Below are 22,154 nucleotides of genomic sequence, written 5' to 3'. Positions count from 1 at the left end.
TCCACCCTCCAACTTCTTCTCCAAGAACAATCTACTAGATGAGAAGCTGAATAAGGGAGACAAGAAAGACAAAGAACATGGGTAAAATGTGACCGTACAGCCTCTAGGTCATGGATTTCTTTGGGCATCATGTACATCCATCTGCTGCTTCGGAAACATTCTTGCAAACTATAATCATCATCACTCTTGCACTCCACTATGACGATAGTAGTAAGTAGCCTGGTGATGCAGGGACACTTGGGGAGCTGTTCCCCTGCGAACAAACCTACTAACACAATTAAACTTGGGAGCTGGAGAGGTTTGGAGGGTGCTCTGGAGCCTGAGCACGAGGCCTTATGAGGCTGACAGAAGAGTTGGGGTGGTGACACTATCTTCAGCGATCTCCTATCACCACCCTCCTGGGGCCAGGCAGCAGGCTACTGCTCACCAGCTGGGCCTACACCTGCGTGCTGAGCTCCCTGTACTTCCTCCCCATCTGTGGGCCTCTGCCTACGTGTTCTCTCCCCTCACAACGCCCCTCCCCAACTCCATGCCCTGCCAAGTTGGATTTGTCCCTCCTCCCAACTCCTCCCCTCCGCTAGCAAGCCGCCCTTGACCCCACGCCCATTCCGAGCTGGAGCCACTTCTATAGGCTCCCACTCTCTTCCTGTGCAGGCTTCCAGTGACTTCTCGCACTCAATCCAAGTTTTTATTTATCTCTCTCCCCCACTAGACATAAAATCCTCCAGGAAAAGCCTACTTTGGATTTATCTCTGGATACTCAGGACTGTTTAGTAAATATGTGATGTATGTATTGTTTTCCTTGTTGGCCAAATCCTCATACATTTCCATGTGTGTTTATTCTACCTTCACTATTCAGTTGCAGATAGGGGTACAAGTCATGGCCCTTTGTTCATGCTAGGGTTCCCGTAACCTCAGAATGCAGCAGGTACTCAAACATAGTGCCTTGGAGCCAAGGCACTCAAGTTCAAATCCTGGTTCTGCCAATAACGAGCTCCACGACTGTGGGCAAGTTACTTGTCCCCTCTGGTCCTCAGTCTCTTCATCTGTAAAATGGCTATAGTAGTTCCTGGCTCATAAAGTTGTTTTAAGAAATAAATGAGAATGTGTAAAATGCTTACTGCTGTGCCTGGTATATGATAAGCTTTGTGTAAGTGTTTTAAAGCAAAGAGTTGAGATGGATGGATCGATGGATGGGTATATATTATTCTTAAATTTAAGGGCCATCACCTAACCTCTGAACATGCATAGTCACACAGAGGCATAAACCCCTCAGTGGCCGTGCCCTGAGAAGGACTCTGGTAATGAGTAAGAATGTATGTGAAATACCCTGTCCATGAGGGCTCCTCTTGAAATCCCTAACACAAATGTCATTTTATTTCTCTTTTCCCTATCACATCCTTTATTCAACTTCTTTCCCCTTGTTTTTGAGTTTTATATTCAGATTGCCAGTAGGTTTTTTTTTTTTTTTAATTTTTTTTTTCAACGTTTTTTATTTATTTTTGGGACAGAGAGAGACAGAGCATGAACGGGGGAGGGGCAGAGAGAGAGGGAGACACAGAATCGGAAACAGGCTCCAGGCTCTGAGCCGTCAGCCCAGAGCCTGACGCGGGGCTCGAACTCACGGACCGCGAGATCGTGACCTGGCTGAAGTCGGACGCTTAACCGACTGCGCCACCCAGGCGCCCCACCAGTAGGTTTCTTAAAGGGCAAGCCTATTTCCTCCTGGTCACAGTAAAGGTGGGCAGGGGTGACACCACCACCATGTCACCCCCTCCCCACCAGAGATACAGGGTCTCTAACCACCAGATGCTCACCATAGAACGAAGGACTCTGCTCCCTGTTCAAGGAGTCATCAGACGACAACTGGGGAAGGCAAGTGGAGAGCAGGGAGCCCCTCTCCTCACTATAGAAATCACAATCTGGCTGCCCACTGTCAGAGGGGGGTGCAAAGCAGATCCGTTTCATGTTTGGAATGGATTGTTCAAGTCTGGACAGAAGTGAGGGGGATGTGAGATTTGCACTTGGTCGATAGCAAACATGTCTGGTTTCTCTGCAGTCCAGGATGCACACCTGTGTGTGCATAGGTGGGCACTAACAGCAACCAGAGGAAGCTTTCAGACCCACGGCAAGGAACAGCCACAAAAACAGATTCTGGAAATACAGCCAAACACGGAACCAAGAGGGAAGGCTTTATAATCAGAAAGACATGGCTACAGATTTTGGTTCCAATACTTATTACTGGGGCTTTCCTTGGGTAAATTCCTTGACCTTGCTGGGCCTCAGTTTCCCCCATCAGTATCATGGGGCACTTGTGTTTCTTTCACAGAGTCATTGAATGGAAAGGAGACAACATTATGAACATGTTAATGAAGGGGCCAAGGCAGGGTGGGCTGCTGCTGTTACTGGTTAGGTTTGACAGCAGGGTGTATCCGTGTGCAGTGGGGGCTCTGTTGTGTGGCCACCATATCCTGAGCACTGTCTTTGGTTTCCACTGAGGACAGCAAGTGTTCCTTACACTCAGTGCCATTATGCAAACCAACTCCAGGCAGGCCAGTATCCGTCGATGGAGAAGTCCACATTTCAGATTATTGTTGTAGCAGAAATGTCTTACCTTCCAACAAATACAGTAAGATGACTTCATTTCAACAAAGGTTCATCTACTATACACATTTCCTTAGGAAGACAACTTTACCATACAAGACTGCTATATAATTAGAATACCAACTGTAGGCAAATAAATGAATACCTTTGAAAACATTTCATTCCCATAAGCATTTACTCTACAATTTTGACATACTTCTGGCGTGATTTAAATGCTGTCTTCGCAAATTATCAAAGAATTTACCCTATCTTGGTCATAGGAAGCATAGGTTTGGATCCAAAATAATTTTTTTATTCTTGGTGAATATCTAATTCTTAGATTTCAGTCTATCAGTTTTCTTTACATATTTTTGATGTCCCTTTCTCCAAAGAAAATACACAGTAATGTGAGGATTATAGGAAAGTTCCTTGGAAAAGGATGGCTCCAACTTGAAAGGTTCTATTTTGACATCTCCAGACAAAAAGTGTCTCCGTACCTGAATCACATGGTCATCACTTGTAATTTCTATGGCTTCATGACAGTGGTCTAATGCTGTAAACACTGAATTACAGGCCCTGAAAGTTGCGAAAGATCAATGTTAGTGAAGCTATAAAACCATTAGCGTTTCATATGTTAATTTATCAAAGTAAACAGTTCCCCCAAATTCATTAAAGCCATGTTCTTTGTGAAGGAAAAAAAACCTCTAGCCTTTCAAAGTAAGCTAGTTTGTTTGACAGCAGCATACATTTCTCTGACTGTGACACAAAGAAGAATTGTAATCCAGCAAAATCTTCATGGATCATGGAAAGAACCACCTATGTGCTCAATGAAACCTTAATACAGACCCAAGAGAATGAAGTTGCAGGAGGCCATCTTACAGGTCTCCCGGATCTACATCAACACTGTTCTTCTGTTTCATTCCTAGTGTGGCCACGGTGGAGTCAAGTCCCCAATAATTAGAACTGAATTAAACCCAAACTGAATCTGAGGTATTCTGTATGCCCTTTTTCAATAGACACAGAAACACTTTTTCCTCTTTTCTTACTTTCGTAATCTCTGGTCCATAAGCCTTTATATGGTACTTTGCTTTCAACCTCACCCACTGGCACGATGGAAGGCACATATGGCAAGATTCCTCTTGCCTCGTTAACCCTACAGCTCTCCAGGTAGGCACTTTTCTTGGTGACCTTTCTAAGGTACATGTAGAATACTGGAAATATTTCAACTTCTCAATTGCTTAGAATTTTAAGTACCTTCTAAATCTAGCGCAACTCCAAATATGGTAAGTTATTTACTATCTAACACAGAAAGTATGTGGCTAGTTTCTAGAGCTTTTATATTTGTGCTGGCTGTTTAAAGAATCCCAGTGAGGCCTGTCTGACACATTATAAAAAAAAAAAAAAAAAAAAAAAAAAAAGATTTACTTGATTCATGTTCCTTCTTATAAAACATACTGTTTTATAAGATGTTATTCATTTTTTCCACTCATGGAGGCATCTAAATTTGCCATCCTGTTTTAAACTATTTACAAGGAAGAGGGGGAAAAAAACCTGGCTGAAGTCTGGTTCTGTATTCTGCCAGTTATGGCACCACGGGCAACTTTTTATCTTTGCTGGCTCCCAGTTACCTCATCTATAAGTGAGAGTAGTAACACCTGTTTTATAGGTTGCTGTAAAAATCAACAGTTTATGTGAGGCATTTCTCAAAGTGCTTCAGATAATGTAAGAATTCAGCTCATAGTACTTGTTATTACCTGTCAGATCTCGGAGCAGTATTTCCCTACTCTCTAACACTTTCAAAGGCCATTGGTGGAAAGAAAAGTAAATCATAACCTATCTTTTCTCAGGAGAATACTTGAACTATCTAACGAAGAACTGCATTCAATAATAGCAAGGTAACCTGCATGAGGAGTGAAGGATTTTAGTCCATGGTGCAGTGATGAAGGTACCAGTGTGGAAGGGTAAATAAGTAACTGTGATGGGTGAGCTGAGGAGAAGGTAAGTCTAACTTGTCTGAGATTCCAGATAGGTACAGTATGTTTCCTCATTTAAATTGTACCAGTCTAATTTCAACCATGTACTGCCTTAATACCATTGCCGCATTTGTAAACAAGATCACCTAAAATAAGGGGGAAAAAAGATTTTTAAATTATTACCAAAGTCACTAGTACCCTGCCTCCCACAAAGAGGCAAGCAACAGCTAGTCGTCTCAGAAGTATTTTCCAGGCATGTGCGTACAGAATCCGATGTTGCAGCAGAGGCAAACATTTCCCGTCCCCCAGGAGTCAGACGTGGAAAAGCACATTCTGTGTGGACTAAACCTTACATTTGAGAGCTAGATAATTAAGCTATAACACATTTTATCAAATGACAAATTCATCTTTTGCCCGTTTTCTTAACGTACCTGTGTGCCTCACCTAAGCATTTAAAAGGGTACTTCAGAGTATTAGTGTTTTTGTCAAGTCAAGAGCAGCCTTTATGTAAGATCTTAGCTCCAAATGTCCAAAATTCATCTATTAAACATTTGTTGTATGATTATCCACAAAGCATAAAATCTTCAGTATAATGCCCAATGGGACAAAGCAAATTCTCATGAACAGTCAAGGTAGAAGGATCTGGATGGGGCCAGCAGATGGTTTTCTCCCAGTGACACGCTGGACTGCACTGTTAAGAACTAGGCTTTAAAGCAATTTGGCTGATGGTTCTATTTAAATAAACCTGCAGCAAAATGAAGTAATCAATTTGAATCATGTTCCTAAAGTTTGGGAATTTAATAGCTTGTATTAATTATTAATACTCTTCATGCAGAAGAGCCTTAACTTTATTATTTTCTGTTCTTAGGAACCACGTAACTGTGCCTCAGATATATTTTTGTACCTTTCAGGTTGAGAAGTTGGAAAATTGGAAAAAGCACAAAGGAAAGGTAGCCGCAATGTGGAAACCCATGAAGTACAGGCCATAGAACCATGTCCCCTCACCTTCTTAAGGAGCCCTTGAAGGTCCAGATGGAAAAGGCAAATATTACAGGGGCCCAAGTGTCATGTCTACAAGTCTACAAAGAACACAGTGGTGTGACAGGGTGGTGAGTTCATCCGACTGAAGAGCAGGATGCCGGGATCCGACCCCAACACTGCCACCAACATACTGGGTAGCTGTGATCATGTCAAGAGTCTCCCTGGCTCTCAGTGTTTTCCTCTGTCCATTGGGGCAGGAGTGGTTGGGTTGCATTATCTCCTGTATTCCTACCACGGATATTCCAGAATCTACTCAAAACACATATATACACAAAATGAGGCTGCCTGCAAAAAGGCAGGACTGTGCAAGGTGGTGGCTTCAGGGAAACCTAAATCTGAACCTAAATCTACATCCCAGCAGGGTCTGGGAGGCAGGGAGAGGGAAGCACAGGTTGCCAGGGCGTCATAGACTTGCTCCTGGTGAGCCCCAATCCTGGGTAGCCGTACCATGGGAGCCAATTACATTAAGGTTTTACTGCTTGGACTCTACTCCTGTGACAGTGCCTGTCACGCAGGGCCCATGATAAAGTGCTCTATAAATGTCTGTTGATACTGAGAAGTGTGGTATTCCATTGAACTCAAGTTTTGTCCATCAGAGACTTTGACTCCTGAAATGGAGGACCGCTATTCTCTTTAGACTTGGAATCAAGTGAACATGATGATTTGGGTCTAAGTCCTAGGTAAGAAAACAGGACTGCATTAGTATAAACTTACCAGTTTAAGCTCCCGGTAAGCAGCTAGATCCTATCTGCATTTAGGATAACACAGTTCTTTTCATGATAAAGAGGCATAAGAACATTGGAAGAGAAGTGATCATCATTTACCCTATTATTTCCCTAGACAGTCTCCATTTCATTTGTCCCCTAAACAATAGTACTGTTTAATAAAGTAAACTCATCAAGCATACAGAGATGTGATTTATCTCCTCTCTTTAGAAATTATTCTTTATAATGGAACTTTAAAATTAAATATTTTTTCTTTGATCACATGATCCTTCGGTTTTCTTGGCTAAATATGGTTACCATACCCCAGGACCTGGACAAGAGTGTCTACCTTCAACATTTGACATCCTCCTTAGAGTACAGACTGTCCTTGCAGAATGCTAGTAATGTCACATATTTAGCTGCAGCTGGGGGCGGAATTGCAGAGAAAAGTATTATATAATTAGACTATAATTATTCTGGCATTGTATAATAAAGAGCCTCATTTTCCCCATCTGCAGCAAGTGACAGAGTTGCCTGCCTGACTCTGAGGTCCAGGTGGAGTCTTTAGATGTCCGTGAATATGCATGGAGCTGGGGAGATCATGGAATGGGTCACCAACCCCTGACTGCTAGGCTCAGATATAGGGTACCCAGGAAGAGTCAAACCATGTACACACACCCTTCTCCTCTAAAAAAGGAAGTTGGAGATGCTTGAGGCAGAACTAGCCAAAAACCAATGGAAGAAACTGACCACATAGTCCTTCTCTGGCCTTCTGGGGAGAACTCTTGCTTTCTTTTCCCCACAGCTGGGGCTGCTCTCTTGCTGGGTGCTCATGACCAGGAAGAGAGGCTCTTGACCAGTCTTTACCAGAGGCTCTTTACCTTAAGCTGCTGTGGAAAGGGATCTGCACCCTGGGCAAACCTACCTTTCGGACACCACTGCTTGCCTGAGTCAACTCCATTTAACAACTTCACACTGATCTGCATGCATTAAGAACTTGAGCTTTCTCATTATGACCTCCACAATGGGCTCAACTCCTCCAACCAGCTCCAGTCAGTGAGGGGTGAGAAGTTATGGGACTTATGCAGGGTTATGTACTTAGAAACGTGCTAAGTTCAGAATGTGATGAGACCCTCAGAAGTGTTCAGTGCCCTGGCTCTAAGCAAATTTTATCAGCACAGTAACTTCAAGCCCGTTCTTTTAACCCTCGTGCTGGCTGAGAATGTTTATTTCAAATTGCCAGACCTGCCTTTGCCCTGCTGACAATGAATGAGGCTTCTTTTTTTAAGAGAGAGAGAGAGCGAGAGAGTACGTGTGCACACGTGAGTTGGGGAGGGGCAGACGGAGAGGGAGAGAGACAACCTGAAGCAGCCTCCACACTCTGCACAGAGCCCAACACGGGGCTCAATCCTACAACCCTGGGATCATGACTAGAGCCAAAATCAAGAGTTAGATGTTTAACCAACTGAGCCACCAGGCATCCTCACCTTCTGACATCCTACATGTGCCATCACACTTAAATGTTGCCTAAGAAACCTCAAACCTCAGTTATTTAAAATCAAATGAAGGAATTACCTATCAAAGCAACAAGGGGTCTGCTGTTCATTCTTGTTGTGGATCATACGCAGTTAAAGAACTGAAACAAAATGACATCCCTCTTTTTCTATCTATCATGAAAAAATCTAAACGTATAGTCTTTTGGGGGCACCTCGGTGACTTAGTTGATTAAGCATCCCACTCTTGATTTCAGCACAGTTCACAATCTCATGGTCGTGGATGGGATCAAGCCCAGGTTGGGCTCTGTGCTGAGCTTGGAGTCTGCTTAGGATTCTCTCTCTCCTTCTTCCTCTGCCCCAAACCCACTCATTCCCTGTCTCTCTCTCTCTCTCAAAATAAGTAAATAAACATTAAAAAAAATAAAAGTACAGTCATTTTATCCTTAATTAAAAAGAGTAGAGATCCCAAGGAATAAAAACAATGTACAATAAACATCATAAATTGCTGAAGTCAAGGCAGTGTGGTTTTCTTGAAAACGTCTCTTAAGTTCTCTGAAGTTAATAAATACATGGATACAAAGAAACCTAGGGATTTCACTTATATATTCAAAAACCGTTACCAGTATTCCTCACTGAAGACTTTTAAAATATCAGAATTTCCATTAGTTTGACTTTTTAAAAAAATATTTCCCTGCCTAAGGAAGTGACTGTTTCTCCCCACACTATTTCTTAAAGCTCTCTGTCCACCAAAAAGTGACTTCCCTGACCAGGGTAAACAAACCCCAGAAAAACCTGCCTTTATGGGTTTATGCCAATCCATTTTACTTCCAAGGATGGCAGAGAAAAATTAAGTTTACACAGGGTTTTGTCCACTTTGAATGCCAATCAAGTAATCAAGAGAAGCATAATCATTACAGTGAGATGCTATCTTACTTATTTTTCACTAGGCCTGAAACCGTCATGACCTCTGGGTTGGCCACAGAGAGAAACCATGCCAGGGACCTTCTGGCATCCAAAAGCCTGGAGCCGTTAAGGGCTGGACTCCCAGGAGCTATAGGCTGGCAAGAGCCTCCTCTCTGCCCTTCTCTCCTACTTGAGGGGGATAGGTTGAAGAAATCAAGGTCTGATGTGCTAGAGGGGAACCTCCACAAAACCGGGCATGAGCTAGGGCCCTGATATCCCAAGATGTCCCGGAAGCAGAACATCTTTCCAGCAGACAGATGTCTAGACAATTCCATCTCAGAAGTGAACATTATGAAAAGCCTGCTTTTAAAGCACTATTTGCCTTTAAGGAGACTTAAAGTAAGTTTCTTGAACACACTTCATGCATACTGAGGTCACAAACAAACCTCATGAAATTGCTATCATGGTTACATAGCAATTATTATGGCTGGCATAATAGATATACCATGGGTTTGCTCCTGTTCTTAACAATCCAAGCAAGAATTTATAAATGTTAAAAGAGTAGTAAATAGAAAGTAATCCTCAAAGGCTACTCTTAATCTCAATTTAATTGTATGAAAATTAAACATTACTTTTCCTAGACTATAATTTTAAAACTGCTTTAATTAGTGGAAAATACTGTCAAAGAAAGAAATGCTTTCTAATTTATTTCATTGAGCAAAGGGCTCTTAGTTTGGATTCTGCCATTTACCAGCTACCATTACCTGTCTAACAGTTTCAAAATCCCTGGCATTCAGCTAGGAACCTGTGAACATCAGTCTGATGACAGAAGCTTTTGTACAACATTGTTAACCTTGTGTTCCTTCTTATTTTTGCTACATACCGTAATTTGAACTGTGAGCGAACTTCCCCGTGTTCTATTTGAATCAGTTCATTATAGCAAGCAATTATGCTGCTATTCTCCATAAATCTCTGCAAAGAAAACAAAGATAATATGTAAGACATACAATGACTTCTTAAGGAGTCAAATAAAGGAACTTAGTTTTTCCCACCCCAGGTAACTCTGTTATATAAGACAACTTGAGAAATTGAAATGAAACAAAAGTTGTCAAACTCTTTGAAATGCTTGTTTAAATGTATGAGAAACAACCGATAAGGTAATACTGTATGTTTAACTCCCCTGGTAACAAAGGTGGGGAAAAACTTCATCACAAATACTCACAGGAAAATAAACACACAAGGGCAGAGAGAGCATCTACCCCCTTGTTAATTACTGAAACATTTTGGCTTTATTTTGCACTAAGAAAAGTCTTTTCAAACCCCACACTGGACACTCATACTATGTGCCACAGTATGAATGGTCATTTTCAAGGGAAGAGACCCTTCTCTGCTAACTTCCTCATCTTCTGATTGCCAAATGCACTCTCCTCTTACACACACACACACACACACACACACACACACACACACACACACACACCATGCATCTAGCATGGATGGCTTCTCCCTGGGGAATACTTCTGGTTCCCCACTACTCCAGGGAGAAGCTGGTAGAGGGTAATGAAAAGGGGGGGGGCATGAACACAGAACACAAACACACAGAAGGGAAATACTTTCTCTTTTTCTGCAAAGTTAAACATGGTTAGGCTCAGGCTGAGCTTCTGGATGGGTGGAGATTATGTAAAAGCCTGTAGACAAGCTCTGAGCATTGTGAGCAGATGCTTTCTAAGATACTAAAAAGGATCTGTGATAAAAATCAGTTTCAAAAGTGTTACAATCAACAGTTGGGCAGATTTTTTTTAAAGACACCAATTTTAATAAATTTTATTGTCTGTTTTTTTATTATAAAAGTTATACACATTAATTTAAAAATGTGTAAAGAAAGTCACGGAGGAAAAAACCCCAAGTCACTAACAATGTTATAAGCTGGAGATATCATTACGTTTGGTTTATCTCCCTTAAGCTCCAATGCCTGTGTGTGTGTGTGTGTGTGTGTGTGTGTGTGTGTGTAATACTTTAAATAGAGTCTGTAAAATCATACTGTATTTTCACTTTCATTTAAGTACTAACTTACTGAGATCTTATTTTTCTTTAGTTCTAAGAACTTCCATTGTAGTGAAAAAGAGCTTTCTACAGGTGATGGTTTCTAAACACTGGAGCCCTTGTCTTGCACACCCCTTGTCTGGCATTTAATGACTCTTCTATAGACCGAAGGTAGAAGATTCTCCTCTTCTTTGGTGGTTTTCTAGGCTATGTTAACTCCTATTATTGAAATAATGTGAGTGGATCAAAAGTAGTGAACTTCAAACTTCAATATGCTAGGAATCACCATGCATTCTTCCAAAAATGTAGATTCATGGACCCCACATTCAGAAATTTAGAATGTTTCTTTAAGACAGAACTTCTCAGAGCATTCAATATGCTCATGTGCAATGTTCCTAGCATGCATTGTGCATTTCCAGGGGTGGGAAGAGGAGGAACAGTTCTCACTGATTTCCCAAGCTTATTTGACCACGGAAGCCTTCTTTCGTGGAACACCTATTAAGAACTTTTGGAACACGAGTGCGCCACAGAATAGTTTGGGAACTACTACTTTGGTGGACCCAACGTGGAGTTTGGAGTTAAGTAACACATTGTTCCTCCTTAACTTTGTCATGACTATGAGCTCTTGCAAACTATTTAGGCATTCTGAGCCTGCTTCCTCCTCTGCAAAAATGGAGAAAATATTAAATTTCTTATGTGTAGATGAGGATTAAGTAAATCCCCTCAAATGGAGCCTAACAGTCCATCTTAGCTCTCCACTTTCTCCTCCACAGGAAGCCTCCCCAGCGCATCCAACCACTGTACCCACAGCAGGCCTACCCCATTGTATTTCATACAGTAAGTGCTTCATGAACACCTGTTGAGCGAGTAAGTGTCATTTCAAACAGAAAAGGGGCACGTAAAGGTTGATATAAATGCAGCTGCTATTGCCCTTTGCTAATTAAGATATTGGTTTGTAAAAGGCTCCGAATGGACTGAGTACCACGCAGTGAGCCACTTATACACAGCTACCAAAGCTTCATGGAGAGCTGTTGTGGAATATCTGATGGCACAATTTGTTCCTGGATCCCCACTCAGGGACCTACAGATTGATGCACTGGCCAATTAGCTAGCACCACAGACCAGAGTTTTAGCAGATGATTTAATACAGTCAAAACAACCCAGAGATGAGAAACAAACTCAAGAATAGCCAGCATATTTGGAAGGGTGCTTGGGGAGAAAGCTGCCAAAGACAAGATTTTACCCAAAAAAGGAGACTAGCCACCTGGAGAGCTTCAGCTGATCTTGAGCCACAGTAACCCAGGAGGTAAAGCCTCAGTAGGTTTGGCATGCTTCTCACAGGAGAGCTCAAGCTATCTGGGGAGGGGGGGTCCCTGACCTAGCTGGTAAATGGATTTGATCAGACTCAGCATTAAAGATTGCCAGGTGGTCCCTGACAGGTACTATCTTTCATGCTCCCTTGAAGAGGGTTATCCACAATGGCTGACTGCCAAGAGCAGCACCACAGCCCAACAAAGGGAAATGAAACCTACTAGAGCAGCAAGGACAGGTTACCAAAGGAGTAAAAAAGAAAGTGTGAACTTTACCTCCTCAATGTATTTAGTGGCATTTGTACCCAAAGAGGGTCAGGTGTTCCTCCTGGATATAATGGGCAATCTCAGCCCTCCAGACAATCTCTAAACCAGTTAGAGGTAGGCTCACTGAATTACAAGCAGAATATTCCTGAAGGATGGTTAACAGCACCTATGTAGATCCTCACTGACAGAACCTACAGTGTGTCACGCTATTCTGTCAGCTCCCAGATAGTGCAGAAAACCTGCCTCCTCACACTCCCAGAGATCCTGCCTCACAGGCGAAGAACAAGGCTGGGATGGGGATCACCATTTAATGTAAGACCTACGAAAGCTGCAAATGACTACATCATTTCTTAGGAAGTGCCTAAGAAAGGAAGTCTCAGCCACATGGCTTGACAATTTCCTTTTGCAACTCTCCATTCCCGGACTCAGAAGCACTGTCCTAGGCATTCTCATTAAGACATGACTCCCAATGCCAGCCTTTGATAGAGGAGATGATGGACAAAGCTGTCAGGAGAGTTACAGTGCTAGATAGAAATATTTCTATTACACAGGTGAACCACTATGCTACCTTGAGTATTTTATAGAGAACTGCTCCTGCACACCGAGGCATACCAAAGCACAAAACCACATCACACATTCCCGCTTCTCTGTGCTCTATGACAAGGATTGTTTTTTTAACCCAGGGTAGCAAAGCACCATTACATATTTGGGTTCAACCTATTTGGGGCCCTCTGGGCCCCATGGATCTGGATGTCCATTTCTCTCCCCAGGTCCAGAAGTTTTTAGCCATTATTACTTTAAATGTACTTTCTGTCCTTCTTCTTCTTCTGCAAATACCTATAATGAGAATATTATAAGTATTGGGCTTTTTTTCCCCCCATTGTGTCCCATCATTACCTTAGGCTTTCTTCACTCTTTTTCATTGTTTTTTCTTTTTATTCCTCTAACTGGGTGATTTCCAATGGTCACAGATTCTTTCCAGGTCACAGGTTCTTTCTTCAACGTGGTCAAGTCTACTTCTTAAACTCTCTACTAAGTTCTTTAATTCAGTTATTGTATTTTTCAATTCTATGATTTTTGTTTTGCCTTTTTTTTTTGATGGCTGCTATTTCCTTGTCAAACTTCTCATTTTGTTCTTGCACTGTTTTCCTAATTTCATTATTTGTCTGTGCTTTCTTGTGGTTTACTCAACTTCCTTGAGATGATTATTCTGAATTCTCTAACACTTCACGGATCTCCATTTCTTTAGGATCAGTTATCGAAGCTTTATTAGTTTCCTTTGGTGTTGTCCTATTTACCTGATTTTTCACGATCCTTGACTCCTTCTGTCGGTGTCTGTGCATCTGAGTACCTGGGCTCATCTTACAGACTTTATAGGTTTGCTTTGGCAGAGACTTCATCAGTCAGCTCAGTCTGGGTTTCTGGGTGTGATTCCTGGTAATGACCTTGGTCAGGTAGGGCCTATTATGATCTATTTCAGGGCAAGGCAAGTGTCAGACTCTCAAGACAGGGATGAAGCAGTGTGCTACTGGCCTGTCTCCCTACCCAGGCGAAGCTACAGGATGGGTTCTACAGTTGACTGAAGTTTCTGGTCAGGCTTACCTGATGGTCAGATCTGTGTACCGTATTCAGTAGTAGATGAGTCTGGGAACGACCTTCCCGGCCCTGCCCCGGCAGGGCAGCAGGATGGGATCCCAGGCCTGTACTGCTTGTTTTTTTAGGGACCCAAATTAGGCCAGAATGTGCACTGAATTTCCTGGTCAGGTGAGGCCACCAGTTGTGTTCTGAAGACAGGCTGTACAGTCTGTTCAAGCACCTCTGTATGTAGGGCTGCTGAGAGGGCTATGCAGCTTTCTGTGTGCTGTGGTTCAGTTCCCTGGCTGGGGAGGCTAAACGTTGTGTTCAGTGATGAGTGGGGCTACGAATTACATTTCCTGCCTGCAGCGGGAGAAGCAGCTCTAAAGCTAGTAAAAGTCTTTGTCTTAACTCTAGGGGGCCTGTTTGCCAAGTGTCCTGATGGAATAGTGCCATTGGCTTTGTTATGCAAACCATCAGTTCTTCCTTGTCCAGCCTGTCGGCTCCAGTGTTGTTGGGTGGCATCCAGGAGTTATCCCCAGCCCTTCTGGGCAGAAGGGGCTGGAAGACACTCCACAGCCAGTGTAGCTTCCGTGCCTGGGCAAGAAGGGGAGGGGTCACTCCAGGCTACTCTCAATTTCCCAAACTGACTCTGCAGGTTGGGAGAGGCTAGGAGCTAACCTCAGCCTGGGCTATGAATTAATCTGCCTTTGAATAGCAGATAGCTCAGAAATATTGCATGCCCAGTACGGCCTCTACTCTGGGGACAATCAGCTCTGCATGCCCCTCCCTCAAGAGCCCCCGGGGTTGTACTGCATCCAGGAGTTGTTGCCAGTCTTTCTGGTCAGACAGGGCCTTAAGACACTCTCCACAGAGGATGGGCAAACCAGCTATAAGGCCAGCAAAACTCCTGTGAGGATCCAAATCAGGTAGTTCAGCACTCTGCAGAGTTCCCTGGTCAGATTGCACCTGTGACTGGGTCCTGAAGATGAGCAAAACCACTGGTTGGGGTTACTACTTGGGAACTGCAAGTATGAACTTAGTCTGCCAAGATCCAGGGGCTGGTTGTTGCCCAGCCCCGCCTCGCCCGCCCCCCACCTCAGTCACATTCCCAGTGGCAGAGCCACAGAGACTTCCTTGGATTCCCTATACTGCAAGATCAGAATACAGGCTCCCACAGAGTAACCCATAACACTGGGGTCGGGGAGCTGGTAGTCACCCCTGGGCTCCCTTTCCACTACAGTATGAGGGAAGACTTCTCTGGGTGGCGCTGCACTGGCCAGGGTAGGGGCAGCATGGTCACTGGATAACTGCTTTTCCTACCTGGCCTGCTGACACAGCAGGGGTGATCACACTGCACCTGTGATGCAGGGGTGCCTCAGCCTCACTTCCATGTCCTAGGACCCTCTCAGCAGTCTCTTGCTCTTGAACAGTTGTCGTTCTCGTGAGGAATTAAGTCAGGAACAACCTGCGTCTCTCTCTTGGTGTCATAGCCAGTGGAGTAATCCATCTCAAGCTTTACATTGAACATTAGTGTTATTCATGTAGTTGTGACTCAAGTAACTTTTCTTTGCTGACACGGATGGCTTAAACCACGAGTTGACAGATGTGAAAGCCATCATGGGTCTGTCCCTAAGGTATAAGCTCTGGCTGGGCCCTGAGGCACACAGAACCCTAGGTGCCAGTTTGGTGGACTTTAACCATATACCGTATAACATTCACAAAGACTGAGTCTCACTGACTAGACTCATTTAAGTGAGGTTACTTTGGGACTACCGAATTTTGACCTGTTGATAATAAGATGTGCCTTTAGGTCATTACATTTCTATGACTAAGACACATGAAGTTATGAGAGAAAAAGCTTGAGTAGCAGTCGCTTATTACTGTCCTGTGAGAACAGCTACGTCCTTTCCCTCAAGGTCCTGGAACTCAGTTCCCTTAAAGGTTATCTGTGGCTGTGCTATTAGGTGAGAACCAAGGATGAAGCATCGGTACCGGACAGGGGTGCTGAGTCACCTCCTACATACATACCCTATTGAATCCTGCATGCAGGAGCGGGAGGACCGAGGCCTCTTCGTGGTCGCCTGATCTGCAGCAAAGCAGAAAATGCAGTCACTCACCAGATACAAACCAGGGTTCCTCACATTGAAACATGGAGAGCGAGCAGCGAGGCAAGCATGGAGTTTGCGTTAAGAGTGGCTTCCTGACCAGCATGTGTCCATGGGATGCACCTGCCTTCAAGCACCCAGAGTCCCACATCTGCCTTCCAGATGCAAAAAGAACACCAACAGGAGAGAAAACTCCAGCAGTGTGTCTGAAAGCATGACCACGGCACACATGAGTGGCCATCTCCAAAGCTGGGCTGGCCTTGAAAGCTGAAACACATGGATGGGACAAGGTGGGTGCATTGCTCATCCCAGAGACTATCCTTTATGTTTTCCCCCAAACTTTCTGGAAATACAACACCCACCCCAAGACCTGGCTGGGTCCAACTTGCAATGTGAGGAAGTCAACTGGCACTATAGACTGCAGCACCCCATAACCAAATGGAAAAGAAGGGTCATTAAGAATGCCAAGGTAAAAGGGAAAAAGAGAAAAAAACTGAGGGTATTGTCCCTCATTTCATGCAAGGTTTCCTATACTGAGCCTATAGTTGGGTCTCAGAACAATCTGAGTACAATGAATGTCTGCTCATAGCATGACAAAGACATGCTATGTTGGGAAACAGGGAAGTAAAATGGAATAAAAGATAAATAAAGTGGGTGGAGGGGCAGGTGGAGAACAAGAAGAGAAATCCCGGTGCTTGTTGGTGGCATTACCTACAGCTCATGCCTTCCCTATAGGAAAGCACAGTCCTCTCTTTTCTACCATGGAACTCTAGATTCTACCTTCTCTAAGTGACAGATTGGAATGGGGGAGGGGGTATGGTGGCACACGAGAGGTCTGAAGGTAGCAACAACATTCTATTTCATAAGCTGTATTGCACAAACTCAGCACTCATTTTGTTATTATTCTCTATCTGTAAAAAATATATTATTTAAAAAATAGGGGGGAAAGGGTGAAAAATAACAAGCCATAGCAAATCATTATTTGTCAAGGATCAGTAAGTATTTTTAATATGTGACTAGAAAAAAATTAGTATTTCTCTTCTGCATCCATGGAATGAGTCAGCCTTGGGGAATATGCACGTGGCCTGGTATCTCCTGGTATCCATGTCTGAGACTCTAACACCCTATTAAGACCTCACAGTGCCCACAAGACAAAATACAAACAAGGGGGCAAAGAAGCTGAGTGTACATCTTGATTCCCCTCACTCATTCTCCTTGAGTCCCCATATATCCCATGAGGATAATGAAGTGGTAAGGAACCAATGAGGATAATTTCTTTCCTTTCCTTGGCCCACAGCGGGAATCCAAGTGAAGTGGCACAGCTCCCAACAACAGACCCAAGTAATAGCAGGGAAGGAAGAGTCTTTGGTTGGGGTAAAACTATGGAGCCAGGATTTCCTCCTGTACCAATATGGCTTTAGAAGACAGTATTTCAAACCTCCCCGGGCCAGGCTTGCCTGGGGGAGACCTAAACTCCCCAGTCTCTGTTGCCGGCTTGTCAGCAACTTTGCTGCAGACTCTGTGAGAGCTGCCACAATGGAGCCAAGTGCAGTAGGTCCTAGGCCCTAAATAAAGGTCTTAGTCTCTCAGAAGCTAATGATGGCATTAAGCAAACACCACAATTTGGATACTGCAAGGATTTCAAGGGTTGTAGCTTGTACAAACAACTTTTTTCCTTTGAGGTCTTTCATCCTAAGTGGTGGCCATTTCAGACAACAAACCCTGAAGAGAACCTTCTCATCCCACCATCTCAAACCTACAGCCCAATCCCCCTTTTTTGCCTTCCAACGTTGGCATGCAACCTTGTGTCCTGCTTCTAGACACTGAAGAGTCACAGTCCAAATTATACAATCCTTTCCTTCCAGCGTATTTAGAGTGCTTCTTTGTTCTCATGCTGTAATTTGTTTCTTCTTTAGTGAAAAACAAGCATTCTCCCTCCTCTTATCTTCAAAGAAAAGATAAGCGGGAACAATGTTCTTCCCAGACCTCTTTGTCAGATTTTCTCATTATTTCTATCATGCGAGGAGTGCTCATTTTTTCCTAAGATGTACAGGTATGTGTTAACAGCAATTAAATATGACAGAGAAAAAGGTGAATATTTTCAGAAACTTGCAAAACAAAGAACACCCCCACAGAGTGAGATCTAAGGTTGGTGTTGTAGGGCCGAGGACATGCCCAGTGCTGTGCTGGCTCAAAGACTGGATTCCACCAGACAAATGTTTCAGAATGAACAGTACTACTTCCAGCTGGGGATGGAGGTGAGCTTACGCTTGGGAAACCACCGCCAGGATCACCGTGTGCTCGGAGGGATTTGTGGCTCGGATCGACCTGCAATGAAAAGGCTCAAGTCAAACCAAGTGATCTAAGCTTTGTTACAATGAACGCATGCGGAACTTCACATTGAAAATGGCACAAAACCAAATCAAGAGAAAGTCTAAAAACACATGCAAGACAACAAAGAAAGATGCCCTTGTAGATTAGGACAAATTCTTTGTTTTACTGGAAAAAAAAAAAAAAGATTTTGTTTTTAACGCCAAGGCAATTATCCAATAGGTCAGACCTGCCAATTTTCCACTTCAAAAACTGGCAAATTCCACTTAAATTCCATGTTTTCTGACTGAAATTCCACTCTGCAAAAAAACTGGCAGTCCTAGAGGTCTCTAGTTATCAGTTTGTACTTGGGGAGCTCATTGCATTGGACCTTTTTTTCTTTTAAAATAGCAGGGAGCCCAGAAAGATGACCTTATTATAAAAATTAATACACTCACTGGCAGCTGGACATACAAACTCAGTTTAAAGCCTATTAAGGGTGGTACAAACAAACACCTAATTTTGTTGGTTGCACTGTTGTTTGGCTCAAATACTTGAGACAACTGGATTGTCAACTAGGGCTGAGAAAAGCTGCAATATAGCGTCTATCACTGTGAAGATACCTGTTTTGTACTAGGACCACCTGTATATACTTTATTCCCTAGGAATTTAATAGGATTAAAATAATTAAGGATAAAGAATTTTGAGGTCTGTGCATCTTCTTAGAAAATGTGCTATGTGTATTCCTGCAGCTCAGATTCTGGATTTTTCTGGTCAGGGGTGGTGAATTGGATGAACTTTTAATCAAGGGTCCCATACTTGAATCTTACTACAAATAAGCAGTATGCTTGTTTTGACCCATCTCCCTGGTCTGGACTCTGTTTATTTTGAGAGCCCTGGGAAGAGAACCATCATCTCCAAGAACAGAAGGCTCAAGGCTGCTCCTGAGTCATTTGTGAAACAGCATGTATTTGTTGATCTTTCTAGCTATTGGCATTTCAGCTCTTCTCCATTTCAACATGTTTGTACTACCGCTCCCCCAGAAAAAGCCAGCTTGTATTGCTTCATTTCCTTCAACTCTAAAATTTCCTGACCTTTCTCAAAAAACGTACCTTCCCATTTCCTATTCCTGGAGACCTCACTCTACGTGGGTGGAAGGCTCAAAAAAATGACCAGCTCTGGTCTTCCTGGGAAGTAAAGGTTTCCCTGGTAGATAAATGGTATTTGAACAAACTCCTTAAGTTCAATGGTTTCACTCACTGTGGAACAGAGGAGTAAGTCAATATCCCTTCCAAGGCTAGCACTGACTACTTCCTGAATTCAGCCATCCCATAGCACAAGTCCTGGTAAGGTGAAGCTATAGTTTTTGTCTACCTACAAACCTACTGAATTCTCAGCAGCACCTAATGAAAAAAATGCACAGCAAGTCAGAGGTATGCCCTACTCTCTAGGGAAATGCTAAGCACTTCTCACCTTTGTTGAGCCTCTTCCACCCCAGTGAGGTGTTAAGGCTATATTGCTAGGCTATGTTCTAAGGGGGTGGGCCTCAAGAGGCTCAAACTCTTGTTACGAACATAACAGGGCTGGGGCCAATGTTCGCTTAGCTTCTTCTGAAACTGGCTTGCATGTTCTGGGTTGCTTCTTGTCGGTATTTCTTCATTCTTCTTCCTCCCAAAGAAACTGGTACGGTCAGAGACACCTGGACCTCTTCCTGACTGAGAGGACTAAGGGGGACTGGAATAGGTGGGCCACAAGTCTAAGGAAGCATGTTAAGCTAAGGTCCAGTCAAGCTCAAAAATCCAGGGATCCTGGACCAGAGATGACAATGAAGATTGCGCATGTGTCAGGAGTGGGTCCCTTACACATCTTAGGAACATATGCTGGCAGCCACACATTCAGGATTCTGGCTGCACGTGACATAACCACTAATAGGCAGTAATCACACTCCCAGATACACAACCTGGCTTCTACCTGCACAGATCCCCCACTGTTTTTCTGTGTGGCTGAGACAGAAGTATATTTATTAGACATCAAAACTACATTTCTTTATATTGAAGGAAGATGGTAAAATCTGCTAAATTTTGTCTTTACCTGAATTACGAGAGTTTTTTTATTTTTACACCTGAAGTTTGTCTTAAATCATTCCATGTATGCACAAAGGATTATGGCATTTTTAGTATAAAAATCATGTAAGAAAGGTCAAGGCCAAGAAAAAGTAGATCTATTTATAAAGGACCCAATGCTATCCGTTCAATCATTTAAAAAGAAAAAAAAAAATTCCTGATACTGAGAGTATCATCCAAATATTTTATGATATATTTATTCACATACATAATAATTGAGTAGGAAAACATTTCTATGCAGCATGCCAAGATATCTGAGACCAATAAGACATGTTAAAATATGTTCTGTAGGAAAAATTCTTCTTTAGGAAAATGAAAATGGTCAAAAAATAACAAGGCCAGGCCTTTAATGAGAAACGTCTCTTACTTAATCCAATCATTTCTTGCCAGAGTACCCAAGGATCTGAGAACCCACTTCCCTGTGTTTAATTTCACTTACTAATATTCAAGAAAATTCCAGCTCCATATGTAATTGGAGTCTGTGCCGGTCTAGCATTTAATTAGTGACCTCTTGCCATCTAGCTTCAAAGCATTCCAATTCTGCTAAACGGATCAGTTCATCCACGGCTAACTCTTAGGACTGCATTTATTTATGAACAGGCATGCATTTCTCCACCCGGAGTGCAAGCGTTTCTGTAAACAAGCGGAGAGTTTGGATCCCTGGAAGATTTCCTGCGGCTGTAAAGTGGCTGCCTTTGCTCCGCGATTACTGTACGATCTACCCCATCTGTGTCAGGCAGGGAAAAATGTGTATTTCACACATTTCTGATGTTCATTTGGGGACAGAATAATTAAGATTAAAATATCTGGTTTAAATCCAAACCATATCTGTATAATAAGAACTGTGTGAATTTTAATGTCTTTTGTGTGTGAACGCGTGAAATATGAGCGATTCTCAGAGGGAGAAAAAAACACCTTGACATTTTCTGAGGCACCCAGATCACACCTCTAAATTCAATGGAACTCAAACGTGGAAAAACAGAAAAGGTGAAATAAGTTCATAGGAGGACCTATAGCTTTCATCACAGAAATCTGTATACACTGCTTAGAAACATCAACACACAGGGGCGCCAGGGCGGCTCAGTCGGTTGAGTGTCCGACTTCAGCTCAGGTCATGATCTCACAGCTCATGAGTTCAAGCCCCGCATCAGGCTCTCTGCTGATAGCTCGGTGCCTGGAGCCTGCTTCAGATTCTGTGTCTCCCTCTCTCTCTGCCCCTAACCCACTTACATTCTGTCTCTGTCTCTCTCAAAAATAAACAAACATTAAAAAATTAAAAAAAAAAAAAAAAGAAACATCAACACACATTTTAGAAATACTTGGGATGGAACTAAAGACATCTATAAATGAATTTCATTTTTAGCTACTGGGTGAACATTTAGTGAGCATGTTACATTACGGAAGGTACCTGCACACTGCTTCTGCATCAAAGTTTCGAGTCTGTCTGTGATCTATTACGATAATTTCATGATGTTTATCTAGAAAGCATTCCAGGGCTGACTCTGGAGTCCGGGCAATATTGCATCTATAACCAGCTCGGTCACAGGCCCACCAGAATCCATCACTCTGGCTATCTTCCTTTGCAAAGATCAGCAAAACCTGAAATACACGCAGAAAAGCATCTTACAAGAAATCATCATTCTTACGAGACTCTATTAAAAAACAAGTCTACGGTATACTGGTTAAAAATGCAGTGTCTAGAGAGAAGCTACCCGAGT

General features: G+C 43.0%; 1 protein-coding gene across 2 annotated transcripts in view; it reads right to left on the bottom strand.

The window, feature by feature from the left end:
* Positions 1 to 22,154, bottom strand: part of PDE8B (phosphodiesterase 8B) — a 141,135-nt gene that overhangs the window by 98,434 nt on the left and 20,547 nt on the right. For both annotated transcript variants that reach the window (XM_049649690.1, XM_049649689.1), the window contains exons 2-6: positions 21,845 to 22,035; positions 18,272 to 18,331; positions 15,927 to 15,984; positions 9,584 to 9,672; positions 3,081 to 3,159 (exon numbers count right to left, since the gene is read on the bottom strand). In XM_049649690.1, the coding sequence (XP_049505647.1) occupies positions 3,081 to 3,159; positions 9,584 to 9,672; positions 15,927 to 15,984; positions 18,272 to 18,331; positions 21,845 to 22,035 (477 nt within the window). The remainder of the gene's footprint in view (positions 1 to 3,080; positions 3,160 to 9,583; positions 9,673 to 15,926; positions 15,985 to 18,271; positions 18,332 to 21,844; positions 22,036 to 22,154) is intronic.

This window comes from Panthera uncia (assembly GCF_023721935.1).
Source record: "Panthera uncia isolate 11264 chromosome A1 unlocalized genomic scaffold, Puncia_PCG_1.0 HiC_scaffold_17, whole genome shotgun sequence".
NCBI lineage: Eukaryota > Metazoa > Chordata > Mammalia > Carnivora > Felidae > Panthera > Panthera uncia.
The sequence above is the reverse complement of the archived record's forward strand: the minus strand, read 5'-3'. Positions and strand labels throughout refer to the sequence as shown.